Here is a 17,713-nt window from a genome sequence, read left to right as displayed (position 1 = left end):
TTTGTGTTTTTTCTTTGAAAAAGTAGGGAACTTCTAAACCATTTATAATGGTGTGGCTTTTATGAAGGAAAAAATCCAATATGTTAAATTTGCTCGATAGTGAATTTATAGAATTTGCAGGGCAATTATACGAGGACAATTGGATTTTATGGCAAGGCAATGCCCCGATCCATAGTACAACTCTTAAAAAATTTTTCGACCTCAGAAAAATACCACTTTTGGAGTGGCTAACAAAAAGTGTGGACTAAAATCTTATCGGGAATCTGTAGGGAATATTAACTGCTAGAGAATGGATGCCAGTTTACTACAGCAAAAAAGTTAAAAATGGCAGTACAGAAAAGTCAACGCTAAAATCTTTGGTGGAATCGATGTGATTTCGTATTTATTGATTTATTTCACAGAAACATTATTAGACATACAGAGGTAACTCAAAAGTTGTAGAATTTGCCATTTGTAAATTACCGAGGCACAAAATATGAGGAGGACCATAATCCAGGATCTATGCAGGTTTCAGAACATGAGCGAAACTTGTGGGAGGCTGCTTAAAATACATTTTTCGACTTGTTTGAAATCACACACGAAAAGGTTGAAACAAAAAAGTTAAAAGGTTGTCAGACGTTTGTATATTTGTATTGAAAAGATGTTTAAATCAACAATGATGATGAAATATTTTTGAACAGGGTTCCCAACTGTTTCAAAATTTTTATGCAAACAATTCATAAGATAAATAAATTTCGAGAATATGTATTTCAACTAAAAAAATATTTTTGAGTGTGAAAGTTGAACCAATTATTAGCATGAGTGTTACTTTCAAAAATATATTTCAAGAGTTGCTACCTTTTTATCGAAATTATTTAAGAATGTAAATTGAATTATACAATATGGGTATCAAATTAAACAGTTATAAGGCGATTTTTGCAGGAAATACATATATTTAAGAAGAGTTGTCATCTATTTGAAACATTTTTGAATGTAAATTTATGAAATTAACAATAATAAGATTTGTAAACAAGAATTAACACATTTTTGAGATTTTTGGTATATAAAGAAGTGTTTTCAATAGGATGACTGAAACAACCAAACATAGCATTTTTCGAAAATGATAAACGAAAGATTGCATAAAATCTATTTTCGGAATAGAAGAAGATAAATTGACAGTAACTGCAAATAATCATCTATAGAAGTCAGCAGGAAATGAAAAAATACAGTAAACATTTAACACAATAATTAAATAAAAATAAAAATATAAAACAAAAAATTGTTTTTGTAGTTTCTTTTATTTCTTATAATAAAATTCACTAAAGCTTAACGTACATTTTCTTTTTATCCTTAACCTGCAAGGAGCAAACAAATATTTTAGTTTATTACTTATTTGTTTTGTGTTCTTCTCATTTCTCATCTTTCACTTGTTTTTTGTTATGATTTTTAGTACAATGAAACTTAAATTTTAAAAAGAAGTTTTAGTTAAAAATTTAGCTTTTTTGTATTCACCTAAGTTACTAAGCTAAATTTACAATTTTTGCAACGAAATTTCTTAACTAATTTGTTTTGTTATCAACGGCGCTTGATAAGTTTGCCGCGCACATGCATACATACTAAATTGCCAAGAGACTCTGCACAAAACGCCGAGCGTTTTGCAAATTTCAGTCACGTTGTTTGGTTTTTGAAAATTTTGGTGCACCACAAGGAGGGAAAGAACCTAGAATTTTGGCACCAGCAAACAAGTTTCTAAATCCGTTAGATTTTCTTAATTTTCTTTTAAGCTAAATTTTAATTAAATTAATCAGTTAATTATACGATTCTTTATAGCTAGTTGTTTAGTCATTTTCACACCAATTAGAAAATTTGCATAGCTTAAAAATTAATATTTGATTTAATTTCGTTTTGTTATTGTTGATTTAACTAATTTGTAAATTTTATTTGATTTTATGCGAAATATTTGTTATGTTTTGTTTAATATTGAAAGTTTTCGAAACTTATTGTTTAAAATAAATTTTCTTTAATGTTGCTAGATTTTAATTTTTTTAATTTCTTTGTTGGATAGACTTTTTATATAGTTTGCTTCGGTATTTTACATATATTTTACTAAAAAGTTGTTCAAAAAAGACTTCAAAAACATTCAGTTTTATTGGATGCTGCAGTTTTGTTTCATTTTCTGTAGTTAGATCAGTCATTTAGGTTAAAAATGGTTCAAGAATAACATTTGTATAGTTACAGTTATATTATATAATTACTATATATTAGTTAGCAGCCTAAATTACTTTGTGTTTTTGTTGTTGTTGCTGACATTTATGGCTTGCGTTATTACAATAAACTACTTTGGAAAATAAATTTGGAAAAATATTAAAAAAATTAAAAAGAATTGGAAAGCATGTTTTGAAAAAAATTAAATAGAAAACAATTTTAAAATTGAAATTGGATAATTTTGAAAAAAAAAACGAAATAAATTAATGTATGAAATATTAGACAAAAAAACATTTATTGAATAATTTTGAAAAAAAAGAAATAGAAAAAAATAGCTTAAAAATATTAGAAAAAAATTAATATTTACAAAAATTAATATTTATTTTTTAAATTTATTTTTCCAATATTTTTTTAATTAATTTATTTTTTCTAGTTTTTCAAAATTATTTACTTTTTATTTTAAAGCATTTCTCTTTTAATTTTTTCTAATATTTTTTGAATCCAATTATTTTTTAATTCTTGTTTTTTAAAATTATTCAATTATCATTCGAAAACATTTCTTTTTAATTTTTTAAATATTTTTTAAATTAATTTATTTTTTAATTAATTTTTTTTAAATTATTCAATTTCTAATTAAATTTTTTTTTATTTTTTTAAGAAATAAATGTTAAGTAAATTTTAAAAAATTGGGAAAAAATTAAAAAAAAAATATTAAGAGAATTTGTGAATTTTAAAATCTAAATTGAAACTTGCAAATTTAATTTTTTTTTCCAAATTATTTAATTTTTAATAAAAAAAAAATATTTTTAAATTTTTTAGGAAAAAAATGTTAAATAAATTTTTTTGTAAGATTTTGAAATTAATTTTAAAAAAGTTTTGGGAATTTTTGAATTTTAAAATTTACATAAATAAAAATTTTGAAATTATTTTTCACGTAAAATTTTTTGTAAAGTTTTGGAAAAAATTATCAAAAAATTTGGAAAACAGAAAAAATTTAAATGTATATTTGAAATTGAAAATTGAAAATAAAAATTTGAAACTGTTTTTTAAATAATTTTTTCTTTGTAAATATTAGCAAACATGTTTGTAAAGTTTTGGAAAAAATTAAAAAGAAAACGATGTGAAAATATACAATTTTGAAATTCAATTTAAATTTTAAATTAAAAAAAATGAATTAAAGAAAAATGAATTAAAAAAACTAAAAAAAAAAATTAAAAAAAGTTTTTATTAATTTTTTATAAAAAAAATTAGGAAAAAAATTTTAGGAAAAAAGGTTCTATGGAAAAAAATTTTCGAAAAAAAAATTATTAAATTTTTTCAAAAACATTTGCCTGAACGTGCTTGTTGTCCAGTGAAAAAAGGAACAATTTGCTAAAAAGTCTTCGAATTTCGCTTAAAACCGTTCAATTCATAACGTTCAACAACATTTATTACAATATAATTATTATATTTAACAATAACTTTTTTATTTATAATTTCAAGAAATCTTCTTAAAATATTTTTTTTTGCGTGTTAAAAGTGTAGAAAACATCTTTTTTTGTATACATTTTTTTCTTTTGGTCATTTTGTGATTTTTTTTGCTTGTTTTGTGAAAATTTTCAATTTTGAGTCCAGCCCAAGAAAAATGAACATTTAGTATTATACATGTATTGTATTATTGTATGTATGTGTTTGTGTGTGTGCTGTACAGCCGGTGCAGGCCACAATCGGCGCGAGTTGCCGCCAATGCTTGAGAGACTTATAGCAAGTGTTGAGTTTTCATGTTTATATATACCACTACGTGGGTAATTTACAGAGTTTTTCACATTTTCCAACACGCGACTGTTGGGATCTTCAGATCTTCACACAGCTGAGCAAATCAATTGCGTTTTGTTTTAATTTTTTATCTAAAAAACGTGGTAACGACAACGTTTCATTGTGCAGAAATCACAAGCTTCAAGCCCGTCTGTCAGTCGCTGCTGTAGAAAACAATTAAGCCACTTTTGCCACTTCATACAACACATAACCTCAACTATGCGCTTTTCAAAAAACCCCTTACATACATAAAAACCTTGCATGCATTTCCTTGTGTTCCAGCGTTAGCTGTTTTATGTCGCTCTCTCAAATTGTATGTGGACTTTGCCGCATCATTTTCCTTCAACTCCTCGTATACTTTCCGTTTCTTCTCTGTTATCTCAATAGCCTCACGTTTCTGTCTCTCTGTATTTATTTTTGCAAGCAATATTCCATTTCATTTTCGCCAATTGTCAACGCACATGGAGGCTGGACCGGCTGTGGCTTTAATAGCCCTGAGAACAACCTCTTAAATGCCAAATGCTATTTGGCACTCTTCTTCACACTCAAACTATGTTGTTTGCTCTTGACATCTGCCAGTGTGTGTACACCCTGCTCTTCGAATTTCTTCCACTGTGAGTAGTTGATCTGCATGTAGGTGACCAGTTGCGGCATGTCGATGAAACCTTAAAAGTAAAGTTTTATTTTAGTATTTAATTTTTTTTTATGTTCAGGACACATGCTCCAGAATTTTTTGAAAACTAATAACTTAAACTTGGTTCGAATCGTCCAACGTCTAAAGCTGTTCCAATTTTAAACTAAATATTTTTCCTAACCTCAAAACGAAGATAATTATTTTCTCGGAACAAAGGCACGAATATGGAAAACCAACTCAGGTTTCGAAAACTCGGGTACCTTCTTCGACTTATTCGAGAATTTTTCGAAAATTAGTAACTTATCCTTGGTTCGAATCGTCCAGCCTCTAAAGTCGCTCCAATTTTAAACTGAATATATTTTCCAACCTCAAAATGAAGCAATTTTTTTCACGATACAAGGGGGCCAATATGGAAAACCAAGTCAGGTTTCGAAAACTCGGATACCCTTAGAAAAAGTATCTTCGGTATATTCAAAAATATTTCGAAAATTAGTAACTTAAGCTTGTTTATAATGGTGCAGTGTCTAAAGTTATTCTAATTTCGCACCAAATCGTTTTTTTAACCTCAAAACAAGGATGATTAATTTCACGATACCAGAGAGCGGGTAGTTTCCATGCCCGACTAATAGTGAAAATTAGTATTTAAAACCGGAATTTAAAGCTATGAGCACTTAGAGGAAGCTAAAATACTGACTATTTGAAAAGACGGGTAGTGAAACCTCGAAGATTTTGGCAAGATTGATTTCGTAAGGATGTTCGGGTGTGGAAAATAATTTTTTCTAAATAATACTACTATAGAAGAGACTTGATATCAGGTACTGAAGCCTCGAAGATTGATTTCTTAATGATGTTCTTGGTCTCAGAAATAATCTTTTATAAATAATACTACAATAGAAGAAACTTGATATCATATCAGCACTTGGAGGAAGAAAAAATACCAGCTATCTGAAATACAGATAGTGAAGTCTCGAAGTCTTTGGCAAGGTTGTTTGATCCACGTTAACTTAAAACGACATTACAGTGTTCGAAATAGTTTTTAAGGAAGCTCAGGTCTCGGAAAGGATATTTACAGAATAATATTTCAATGGAAGGCTTTTGACATCACAGCGCAGTAAGAACTCTGATTAGCCATTAGATCATTAGATTAGATGCTACTTACTATCCCACGCATGCATCATGTCCTGTATAATGTACTCAATGAAACCGATTTGACTCTTAGGTATGCTGCACGTATTCCTATCGAACATTGGCATAACAATGGGTAAAGTTTTAGCCTTTTCCTCGTCAGTTTGTGTGAAGTACTCCTCAGCAATGCGTCGTGCCCATTCGATACAGTAGGAAGGCTGGCGCGAAGGATTGCTCACATCAGCCACTTTGATCATCATACGACGGATAAGTATCGAACTCTCCTCCTCCGACTGTACGATCTGTAAGAGAGAGCAAAACGTTTGAGCGTGAGAATGGCGCAATGAGAAGAGAAAAAAATGCATAAACTAACATCCTTGGGTTCCTCATCCGACCCGAAGATGCTGACAAACTTGGCCAAATGCTCGAAATGCCGCGTCATTTCTGTGGCTAAAATCATATCGATCACCACACTGCGTACCGATTTGTAACTCTCAGTATCTAAATTCTTGAAGATGTTGACTTTATCATCACCTAGTTTTGTATTGCGAGAGTGTTTTTAGAGTTAGTTCATATACAAGATAAGCATTTGTGGGTTGGCTACTTACTTAAAGTAAGTCTAAAGGTAATTGAAGCATGATGCGACTCCAAGACGCACAGATCATTATAGAGCAGCGCCAGTGTATTGCGCGAGTTGCAGAGAAAGGCGGAGGAGCGTCCCGGATGGTCGACATCGTGTGCGGCGGCCGCAATCAGCGCGATGGCCTCATCCGTGTGGTCCATGCCCATATCCTTGGCTGCGAGCTGAGTTAGGAAACAGCCCGTGGCCTGTTGTCATAGAAAGACATTTGTATATTTTTACTTCTATGAATAACGGTTGGTGTAACAGTAATATACCTGCATGACGTCAGCAGCATGTGTGCTATTGTGATATGAATTATTCGCATGATAATTCGCCTCGATGACGGCCAGCCAGCTCTTGCAGACATTCTCATCGATATTCAGCGTTGCGAAGACATTGAAACGTCGGAACATTTCCATGCCCAAATAGAGCAGCGGTCGCTTTTCGGTGATTTCTTCCAGTTTGAAAATATCAAATTCCCAACTTAGAGATTCTTCCAGTAATTCCATAATGTGTGGCGTGGCCTAAGGCGGATAAAAGATAGAACGCTTAGAGAAGTGTCTGAATGGAGCTAAGTCAGCAGCTTTACCTTCATTTTGGCGGGCATGCAAGTGGATTGGCGACCACCCACGCGTATAATAGAGTCATTTGAGCTGCGGCGTGACGAATATAGACTTGGTCCCTAAACAATGGTCACAAAAAAATAAAATGTGTTATAAATATCCAAAACTATTTCACTTCGTAGAACTTACCGTTAATAGTGCGCCAATCAAATCGGTCGCTATGGGATCATCTGTGCGTATTTCCTTCATTTGTGGACTATAAAGTCCCTCACGCTTCAAGAACTCCATCACCTTATCTATTAGCCGTGCCTCGTCCGGCGAACAATTCTCCTGTACTTGGGAGAGTAAATTGATTATCTAAATAGCGAGCGTAGTTGTTTGATTGATTGATTGATTTGGTTGGTGGTTGGTTGGTTGATTGATTGATTGATTGTTTGTTTGGTTGGTTCATTTGGTTGATTTGATTTGGTTGTGAGAGCATTTAACGAAAAAACGAAACCAAACGAAAACAAAACGAACGAACGAACGAGCGAGCGAGCGAGCAGCGAGAGAGCAAAACAGTTGTTCGGTTCATATGTATGAATGTAATCATATTGATATATATTTTTTTCAAACATAAAACCAAGAAAAACACATATAACGGTAAAAATGTAATAAAAAGAGAGAAAAAGAGAAAAAACAAAGTTTTAGAGTGCATTAGAAATTATTAATTGGCAAACACAGTTTCTTTAAGTTAGTTCATTCTATTTGAAATATTCGCTACATACACTGAGAAAAATTTGGAATATTTTTTTAAAGTTTGTAGGTGTGTGAGCCCGATTTAGGAAACCAACTTTTTGTACAAATTTATAATTTTGAAGTTTGAGTGTTTATTTTTCTCAGTGTATTTAAGTGTGTAATCTAAAGCTGTTTAATTTTTCAAAATACAGTTACTACTATAATGGCTGGGTTAGCTCTCAAGAAAATTTGCTCATCAGTGGCCTTAAATGAAATTCTACACTGTCAGAAATTTCTTCTGCCAAAATATTTGATGGGAGTTTTTGGAAATTTTGAATTTTTGGCCGAAAACTTAAAATTTTTTGGTAGAAAATTTCGAATTGAAATCCAAAATTTTGATTTTTTCTGAAAATTTTGAATTTTTTCTGAAAAATTTTGAGTTTTTTTTTAAACCAATTTTGTTTTTTTTTTTCTTGAGAACTAAGATGATTGAATTTTTTCTGGTGTTAAAATCTAAAAACCTGACAAAATTGTATGTGTTTCGTGTATTTGAAAATTTTTTTGTAGTAACTAGTCTAAAAATTTATTATTAATGGCGGGAGTGGCAGATCTGTAGTGTATACTTTTTGATAAAAATTGTTTATTAAAGCAGTGTTCGGTTTTTATGAGAAATAAGCATAGAAACCGTCGAAAACCAATGATTTTAGGAGCTCATCCAGATTACATAACTATTTTTGCCTATTGATTACAAATTTTTTTTCTCAGTGTAATAAAAATTCTCCACATTTATGTTTCTAAATCCCAAAATATATTCCTTAACGCTTGTGCATTTTGTAGGAAAGGTAAAAATGGTAGGAAAGTTTGGAAAGGACAAGGTGATTCTACCTTATTTACAGCTACTTTTCGCCGCAATGAAACTCTAAGCAGTAATTCTTTGTCGAAAATGATGTTCACTTTTAAATAAAGTTTAAGAAAGTGTTGTAGACAAAAATGTAATTTTGGCCATTTTTGTAAAATGTAATTTTGGAAATTTGTTTTCTCTAAAAAGTTGTAAAATGACTGGTCAAAGTAAATAGTCTATAGTTTTTTAGACACTGTATTATTTTTTTTGAATATACAAAAAGCTTGTTCCGTTTTTGAGATATCGAACTGAAATTATGTACCCGTCTTTTTCTCCCCAAAAAGCTGCTAATTTCTCAGAACTGCCGACATCGGACCGTTGTGTCATATAGCTGTCATATAAATGGACTGATCGAAATCGAGTTTTTGTATAGGGATCCCTTTTATATGACGTGATATCTTCACGAAATTTGGTGCAGATTATTTTCTAAAACAGTGCTACAATCTCCGAAAATATTGTTTTGATCCGACGACTATAGCATACAGCTGCCATACAAACTGATCGGTACAAATCAGGTTCTTATAAGGAAAACTTTTTTATTTTTAAGTATAACTTCCAGAAATTTGGCACGAATAATTTTTTAAGGCAACGGTACCTTCTCTTTCAGTCTTTGTGCAAAAATATTTTCACAAAATAATTTTTTCCAGTGTATTGCTATGCTTGCATTTGCTGCGCATCCTCAACTTTTTGAAGCATATTTATGTGCGACTGCTGTTGTCTGTTTGTGTGTGTATGTGTAGCTGCATGCCTGTAGAGCAATATGCTCACTATGAGCTAAATGGTTAGTTCAATTTTAGTAATATTAATCACAGCGCCCTTCCGAGCAGCTGCAAGCACTCTTTAAGCCAAAATCCAATTCACTTTAAAATCACACGCAAAAGGCAAAAGTGCAAATTTCATTAAACACTTGCAAGTCACAGAAGCATACACACGCACACATACACAGACACTAAACTGAAACGTTGGCGGGCGTTCGGATGGGTTTTTGGTATGAGACAGCACAACAAAATCTACTACTGGGTTAGTTTACTACGCTTAAATACTACAGTTAGCTTTTGACTTGTGCACTGCTTTGTTATTGCATTTTTGCTACTTTTTGCTATATGGTTCTTATTGTTTTTGTTAGTAATAAATCCTACTTTTGTAATGGGCGCCTCCAATGGCAGTGATGTCAACTTGGCCAGACTGGTGCGCCGCAGGCCATCCGAGGCCACCGAGCGCACGTCGACGCTACCGCGGCGTATGGAGTGCTGCGAGCCGCGCGGTGCCTCTCTGGCTTGTGGTAGTGTGGCGACGAAGTCACCATGTGATCCAGGTACATCGAGATTGAAGACATAATGTGTGGGCGTGCTGTGGAGTGCGGGAATTAGAAATTTAGCATTAAAGTTTTAAGATAATGAATTATTTTGTTATTTTTTAGGATTTACATTAAATACTGGTAAATGAAGAATTTTTTTTAATTGTCACTTACCGGCCTATGCAGGCGACTGGTATGACGCGTACATGCATTGCTACATCTTCCTGCCCCTTGCGCCGCACCGTTAAGATCTCATCGAATTCCTTATTCTTGCGGCCATGTATCATAATTGTCGAGACGTCCGAAATAAATATGTCCGCCAACGGTTTGCTAATTATTTCATCCTAATTGGAGGAGAGAGAAATATTTTGATATAAATAAATGGTATTCGGATATCAGAAAAATATTTTCTTTGAATTTCAGTAATAAATCCTACAGATTGACCGATATTTTCGGGAAAAAGTCAGAGGCACTGAGATCAATATACTCGGTATTTGAGAGCTTGAAAAGTTATTGTTCGATTTTGGCAATTTTTAGTCTTTCGATACATTAAATGTATGGCTGAGCTCAGGCTACTACCAGGGTCACAGCTGGCGAATGCTGAGTTTGTTAGCTGCCAAACTGGAAACCCGTAACGAATTAGCTTGACAAAGGACTGGTGGCAGTATTCTATCACTTCAGTAAGTAAGACTGACATCTTACCGAAATGGCTGGCAGGTTAATACTGTTCTCACCTCCGTCTCGTTAAAACCCTGGCAGGTCTTCAAGTACATTCAATGCACGTCACCATAATTTTTTGGTTCAGTTGAGACGAGCTCCTGATTCGTGCTCGAACCCGGCTCTGAACATAAGATTCCATAAGGACTTGTGTCAACTCTCGTGTAGCCTCCCTGCTTGCGTAGATAACCACGGGATTTACAAAGGGAAACTGTTAAAACGTGCGGAGATAGCGGCTTGAAGCGGAGATCCATTAGAATAAAAATGAATACACAAACAAAATAAAGATACAAAGACGAAGAATACGGGACCATCTTTCGTAGAAGCAGTAGGATGCTTAGAGACCCTACACTCATCATTACTCCTAAAAACCCGAGAAAACTAGAGAGGACAGTCTCAAAGGAAGATCTGGCCAAAGAAGCACTACCATCAGAACAAAGAGAAGGGAAGAGTACCCCTGTTTCCACCATAGAAGGCTAGGTCATGTCGTCCGAATGGATGAAACACTCAGCTCTGAGAGTACTCGACGAAGTATTCTCCGGGGGAGAAGGCAGCAGGAAGAGGAAGACCTCCAGGAGTCAGAGGAGGTGCCGAAAGGATTTGTCCTCAGTAAACCTAGTTGCCTCAGTTTGATAGTTTGGGATATGTGTACGTTAAATCTATAAGGCGATTCGTTCTATCAAAGTCGGCTGTTTTGTATCTAATTGTGGAGTTTAGTGATCACATTTTATATATTTTCGATTGATGATATTTTGTGGGCGTGACAATAGTCCCATTTCGCGAATACTAATCTTAACTAGACTAAAATCTGATTCCTATGCTGATTAGTTTGATAGCCATAGTCGCGTTGATAAATAATCGATTGATTGTGGGTAGGTGACTTGGCTAAAGCGAGATCACAAAATACTTTTATGAAAATTTAACCTAACCTAAAACCATTACCAACGACCATTTTCTAATAAGGGTTTATAAGTAAATTTCAGCATTTAACATTTTTTCTAACTACATTAGCATTAAAGCAAATACTTACCAAACGCATGTTGAGCAAACGTTCAGCCGCCCGATTGGCATATTGAATGCGCAGGTGGTTGTCTGTGATAAGGATGACTTCCTTTAGCCGATGCAACGCTGTGTAGAGGGCCTGCAGAATGAAAAATAGTTTTAATTTTCTTTAAACTAGACTTTGTTAAATTTAGAAAAGATGCAGTAGAATATTAACTGTTCTACACTACACTTTGATAAATTTAATTTTGATGTTCATGCTTCCTCTTATTCTTGTTCTTACTCACTTGCTGCGTTGACATAACATTGTGTGGTCGCACAATTGAATGCAGGATTTGCTTTAGCTCAATGTTGCACATCGAAAGATTTGTGGTCTCGGGAACGCACTACACGAGCACAACAACAACAAAGCAACCACAATCACATCCGTATCCGCAACAGCATCAACAACAACATCGGCAGGCGCAGCGGCAACAGGTCGTAGGTGTGAGCATGTTGTGTTGTGGGTGTGTGTCGATGAATTGAATTTTGTGGTTAAAGTTGTAGCGAGATGCAGCGAAGCGAGCGTCCAGCAGGTTGTGGATATTTTCAAACAACACAAAGCAACGTGTGTGCCAGACGAATGTGTGTGTGAATGGGAAAAGAAAGAAAAAAGTCAATTAACATTTTGAAATGTTGCCAGCGCACACATACACAGGCTCCGTTGCATAAACCGCAACACATGTCAAACGTGGTCAACAACAACAATGGACCAAACCGTATGTGATTGCTTGCTCTCGGTTGTAGCATTGCAACTACAACAAAAGTGTTCTTTTGACTTGCGACTTACCCTATTAACGCCAGCGTCTAATAGTGCGATTAGTACATCATCCTTTTCAAAGAAACTGCAATGAGAATGTGAGAGTGGAGAGCATGAATCAGAGAGAGTTGATGCATTTTATACTGTTGTAAAACTATATAATATTCATATAGGAAAAAAATACAATAATTAAAAAAATTAAATTTTATACTTCTTTTATTGTTTTCTTAAAAAAAAATAAATTACATTGTTTAAAAATTTATAATTTTATTTAATTTAGTTGTTAATTGTTACGGGTTATAAAACAATATAATAAAGGGTGTATTTTAATAAGGGTGTATTTTATGAAATGTGTGGTTTTCGATACAGCTATGCAAATAGTTTTTAGTTATAACTATAATTAAAATAAACTTTTTCCTTTATTATGGTCTATTTTTTTTTTTAATTTAATTAATTAAATTATTTAAAATTAATTTAATTTTTTAAATTAGGTTTAATTAAGATACTTTTTCTGAAAACTTAATAACATTTTTTGAATTGAAGTAATATTTCTGAATTAATTAACTTTGTTTTTCAATCATTTAAAATTAATTAAATTGAAGTTTTTCTATTTGAATAAAAAGCTTATTATGGTTTTATTGTTTTTAAATTTTCAGTTTAATTAATTAAATTAGTTAAAATTAAATAAATTTTTAATTAAGTAAATTAAAGTTAATTAAATTTTTTTAAATTATGTAAATTTTTTAATTTAATTAATTTTCTTGTTTTTAATTATTTAAAATTAATTAAATTAAATTATTTTTTAAAAAGGTTATTATGGTTTAATTTTTTTAATTTTAAGTTTAATTAATTTAATTTTTTCAAATTAATTTTATTTTTTTTTTGATGAAGTAATTTAAAATCAATAAATTTTTTTAGAAAAGTTAAGTGTTTTAATTAATTAATTATTGTTTTTAATTTAATTAAGTAAATTAAAGTTAATTACATTTTTTTTTAAATTATGTAAAATTTTTTAATTTGATTAATTTTGTTGTTTTTGTTAATTTAAAATTAATTAAACTAAATTATTTTTTAAAAAGGTTATTATGTTTAGTTTTTTTAATTTTAAATTTAATTAATTTAATTTTCTCAAACTTATTTTATTTTTTTTTGATTAAGTAAATTAAAATCAATATTTTTTTTTTTAATAAAGTTAGGTTTTTTAATTAAATAATTTTTTTTTTTAATTTAATAAGTCTATATAATATTTTATTTTTGTTTTTCAATTTATGACTTTTGACTCTTAACAAAAACTATTTAGTGTCGGTTTTTGAAACTGCAATTGATATTGTTTTGTTCTAAAAATTAAAATATTTTTTTTTTTTATAAAGTTTGTATACCAAAATAATTTTTAATTAATTTGAATAATTAATTTTTTGTGTATAAAAAAATATTATTTTAATAAATATCTACTATTATTTTTTTTATTAATTTAGAAAAAATTGCTATAATTAAAACTTTTAATTTTAATTAAATTATTATTATTTTTTAATTTAGTAACTATTTTTTTATTTTTAAAACCGAAATCAAACGGAAAAGAAAAAATGTATACAGGTACATATACATATACAATTCGAATTTTAATTTTTTTGTTGTAATTTTAATTTTTATTTATTTATACTATAATTTTTTTAATTGTTTAACGCTTTTTAGAATTTCACAAATAATTGTTAAGCCTGTTTAATATTTTACTTTGCTTTCAATTTACAAGTTTTTTCTCTTATATAAAAAATTATTTGGTGTTGAAACTGAAAATAAAATATATTTTTTTATAAAATAATTTTTTTTATTAAAATTTTTAATTTTAATTAAATTATTTTTCATTTGAGATTTAATTGCAATTTTTTATGTTTTGAAACTTCTTGATTGCACTTTAAATGCAAAAGGATAATTATTCATAATTTTAATTTCAAATTATAATTTCTTTGGTTATACCTTTAATTTTCATTATTTTGGTTACATAGTATTTTTTTTTTAAATTTGTTTAACGTTTTTTGACTTTTTTTATTTATGTATGTATATGTAGTTATTTTTTTAAGTTGTTTAAATTAAGATTTTTTTATCATATGGCAACTGCTCTACATTTTGTTTTAGTTTTCGAACTTAAAATTTCCTTACAACTCACAAAGCGCCGTAAAATTCAGCTGAAAACTTTACGTAAATCATTTGCTTTAATGACCATTCTGCTGCGTTTTGCACTTACACTTACTTCAATTTATTCATACATACATATTTCACACATACAAATGCAGCAAACAACATTTTAAGTAAGAAAGTGTGTATTTTGTGGCAACTTGGCCGTTAAAGTTTTACGATTTTCCACTTTCCATTCAACAATCTATATGGATGGCAGAAGGTTTTACAGATTACAGCGCGTAAATTTTCTGTGCGCACTAATACACTCATGTAAATACAAATATATATATACCATAAATACAATATACTTGTACATATATTTGTATTATATATATATTGCTACTATAAATTGGCTTTTGGTTTTAAGAATAATATAATTTTTTTTGGTTGAAATCATACATGGCATTTTTGCCCACAATAATCACTCATACCGTGACATATAGTATATGCTTACATTATCGTCGTTATTGAAGGTTATAAGATCCTGCTTTTACTAAGTTGAATAAATTTCATGTTTCGACATATCCAAATCATGTATTTATTTGTCAAAGAAGGATACTCCTCATATGTGCATATTTCTGAACTGATCATAATGACCAATATCACGGTATGGATAGGACTAATTTGAGGCTTGTACTGCGGCCAAATGTTAATTTTGCCCTTTTAAAGACAATATCATGCTTCATATATGCAAATCCAGCTTTTTCTACTACCACTTATTAGGGTCACCCCTTAAAATCCATTCGCTTTGTGCAAAACCATCAGCTTATGTATTTACTTCCTTCATCATCTTAATTACAAATCGCCCCCTAAAATGAGTATTAACCAAAGTGACTGTCCCCTATCAACAAAACCGGATACTCTTTCTATTGCAGCGTAATTGGTCGGACTGCAAGGACAGCTAGCTCGATGGCAAACAAAGGTTGTGTGTTTTCTCTTGTGTACTACGTTTCCGTTACAAGTTGTGTTGGAAATTAATTTCAATGCTTCGATGGACTCGCTTATTGTACCGAAAAAGCTTAAGAGTTCCACAGCGCACACAGAAGACCAAAGCGGATGGGTGGAAACGAACTGAATGTAGTTGCTGGCTAACAAGGAGCAGAAGTTTAAAATTGTCATATCAGGATGTAGTTTTCGTTGCAAGAGATTTAATTAAAGGTGTCGCATTACAGTTGAGCAAAATGCTATTTCAAAGTGGGGTAGAAATAAGCTTACAGTAAAGTTAGGGTGAAATGAGTGGATTAAATGTTTTAGATGTGCAAGGGAGTTGATATTTTGAAACGCTTTAGAGTATGCCGATATATACAAGTATATATATATATCATCACACTTGGGTAAGGTTAAAATATCGATTCCAAAACGGCTTCCATTTGAACAGCAGAGTTTTTAAGTCTTGACCTGCCAAACACGAGACATTCAAGAAGAAAGTGTTGTGTTGTTTACACCTTATCTTCTTCCGAACAGCTTTTGCAAACGGCGTCTGATAAGATGCCCCACAAGAGAGGCTACCCTTGCTGAGGGCAAAGAGGTCACTAGATCTCCTACGATCAATCTTACGCCAAAAGGCTTTTACGACGGCGCAAGTACCGGCTGTAATCCAGCTATGTAGTAGTACCCATCCCAGTCCTGAAAGCCGGTAGAGCAGAAAGAACGTGCAGTGCCACAGGAGCTAGTAGTTGACCTTTTTGGTAATCTTACACACGGTCCGGAGTCATAGAGCTTGAACACAAGAGAGCAACGGAGTCCCAACTCTTCCTCAATCCGATATATCAGATGAGCCTGGCAACAAATTAGCTTGATGCTATCGATAGTAAGGACATTCCTCCTTGACTATTTTTGAGCGGACAGTGAATCAACTCAAAGCTAGTATTACCGCTCTGCTGTCGGTTTGAAGCCTCATCTCACTGAAAGAAACTTCCCTTCGGAGCAATACATCTAATGTTATCTTAAGGGTAGCTACAACTGTCAGCGTTGCAGTAATCTGATCTGAACTAAATCACGTTGAAAATCACCCATTTCTCTTCTCTATTCTTATTTTTAATTGCCCACTATCCTTTAATTTCCGGTATAATCGCTATTTTCACTACCTCGAAATCCCTTCCATCAACAATAAGTGCGATTAACTTGCGCTGAGCATCGACAAGTTGCCAGCCACAAATTAGCGCACGATCAATGGAGTGCTCTCCACTTATTAGCTTCCACGCTGAATAAGTTATTCACTCGCTTAACGATGTGCAATAAAGAATTAATCTCCAACTCGCTTGTTTAGCGCACTTTTATTTATTTCAACTTTTTCCTTGAAATCTTCACTCATCCCTGCCAGCGATTATCTTGCATTGCCGTAAAAAGGCAGCCCCTCAAAGCGCAGCTGAGCGCGTGTAAGTAAGCATTAACAAGGAGCGCTGCTGCCGATAGGAAATCGCTTATTGCATTACTTTATTAATTAAGCCGGCGTTAATACCTCCGAGCGTTAGCTGGCTATGTAACTCGCTTCAGGTATTTTTAATGTTTTTATTTCTTTACTTTTGTATTTGGCGCCCGCGGCTTCAGCAGCTTGTTGCCACTGGCAACCAGTGTGATTTGCTGTTCATTTCAGTGCAACTTGATTAAAAGTTTTAATGAAAACGTCTTAAAGTGATATGTCTTCGACTTGTTGAGCGTGTGTGTATGTTTGAAAGTGTTTTTGTAACGCGTGTAGTTGTGTAAGGGCGCAGACATAATATGTCTATGTGCATGTGGCTAGCACACGTTGCCAGGTAGTAGTTTATCCAACTCACATAGAGTAAATCAAAACTTTTAATTTGTTAAGCCAAGTTGCGGAAATAATCTTATTTTTCTTTCACTTTCTTTCACTTTCAGCTCATACAGGTGTTAGGTAAATATTAGAAATAAATAAAAGTTAAAGAAGTACCTGTTGATTGAAGCGCTGTTATGTGCTAAGAGGTGATTGTGGCAAGTTGCGGGAAAAAATTGTATTATTATGAATATTAGGGTGGTTCATAAATATTTGCAGAAAATTTTAAATTTTATTTTTATGCCTTCAACAAGATATATCATGTTTGCCGAAAATTGTAATACGCAGGGAGAAACGCCGAAGACCCTATACTGTATATAGCTACATATGCATGGGAATTAGTCCCTCAGTTTTGGAGATATGTTTCTGAAATTTTGTCTACGGCCTTT

The 17,713-nt window shown here is 32.0% G+C and overlaps 1 protein-coding gene across 4 annotated transcripts in view; it reads right to left on the bottom strand.

Moving 5' to 3' along the window:
- Nucleotides 1-4,088: 4,088 nt before the first annotated feature.
- The window catches only part of LOC105227734 (high affinity cAMP-specific and IBMX-insensitive 3',5'-cyclic phosphodiesterase 8), a 93,407-nt gene continuing 79,782 nt past the window's right edge, over nucleotides 4,089-17,713 (bottom strand). For 2 of the 4 annotated variants that reach the window (XM_049452781.1, XM_029550884.2), the window contains 12 exons: nucleotides 12,386-12,440; nucleotides 11,844-11,942; nucleotides 11,585-11,695; nucleotides 10,012-10,181; nucleotides 9,680-9,890; nucleotides 7,112-7,252; nucleotides 6,949-7,041; nucleotides 6,635-6,883; nucleotides 6,346-6,565; nucleotides 6,111-6,271; nucleotides 5,772-6,039; nucleotides 4,089-4,643 (listed from right to left, as the gene is read on the bottom strand). In XM_049452781.1, the coding sequence (XP_049308738.1) occupies nucleotides 4,501-4,643; nucleotides 5,772-6,039; nucleotides 6,111-6,271; nucleotides 6,346-6,565; nucleotides 6,635-6,883; nucleotides 6,949-7,041; nucleotides 7,112-7,252; nucleotides 9,680-9,890; nucleotides 10,012-10,181; nucleotides 11,585-11,695; nucleotides 11,844-11,942; nucleotides 12,386-12,440 (1,921 nt within the window). In that variant the 3' untranslated portion in view covers nucleotides 4,089-4,500. Of the gene's footprint in view, nucleotides 4,644-5,771; nucleotides 6,040-6,110; nucleotides 6,272-6,345; nucleotides 6,566-6,634; nucleotides 6,884-6,948; nucleotides 7,042-7,111; nucleotides 7,280-9,679; nucleotides 9,891-10,011; nucleotides 10,182-11,584; nucleotides 11,696-11,843; nucleotides 11,943-12,385; nucleotides 12,441-17,713 lie in introns of all 4 variants that reach the window. The other 2 variants (XM_049452780.1, XM_011207229.4) reach the window with 1 other exon arrangement.

The sequence above is a fragment of the Bactrocera dorsalis genome, chromosome 3 (assembly GCF_023373825.1).
Source record: "Bactrocera dorsalis isolate Fly_Bdor chromosome 3, ASM2337382v1, whole genome shotgun sequence".
Taxonomy (NCBI): domain Eukaryota; kingdom Metazoa; phylum Arthropoda; class Insecta; order Diptera; family Tephritidae; genus Bactrocera; species Bactrocera dorsalis.
This window is presented reverse-complemented; position numbering and strand designations above follow the sequence as displayed.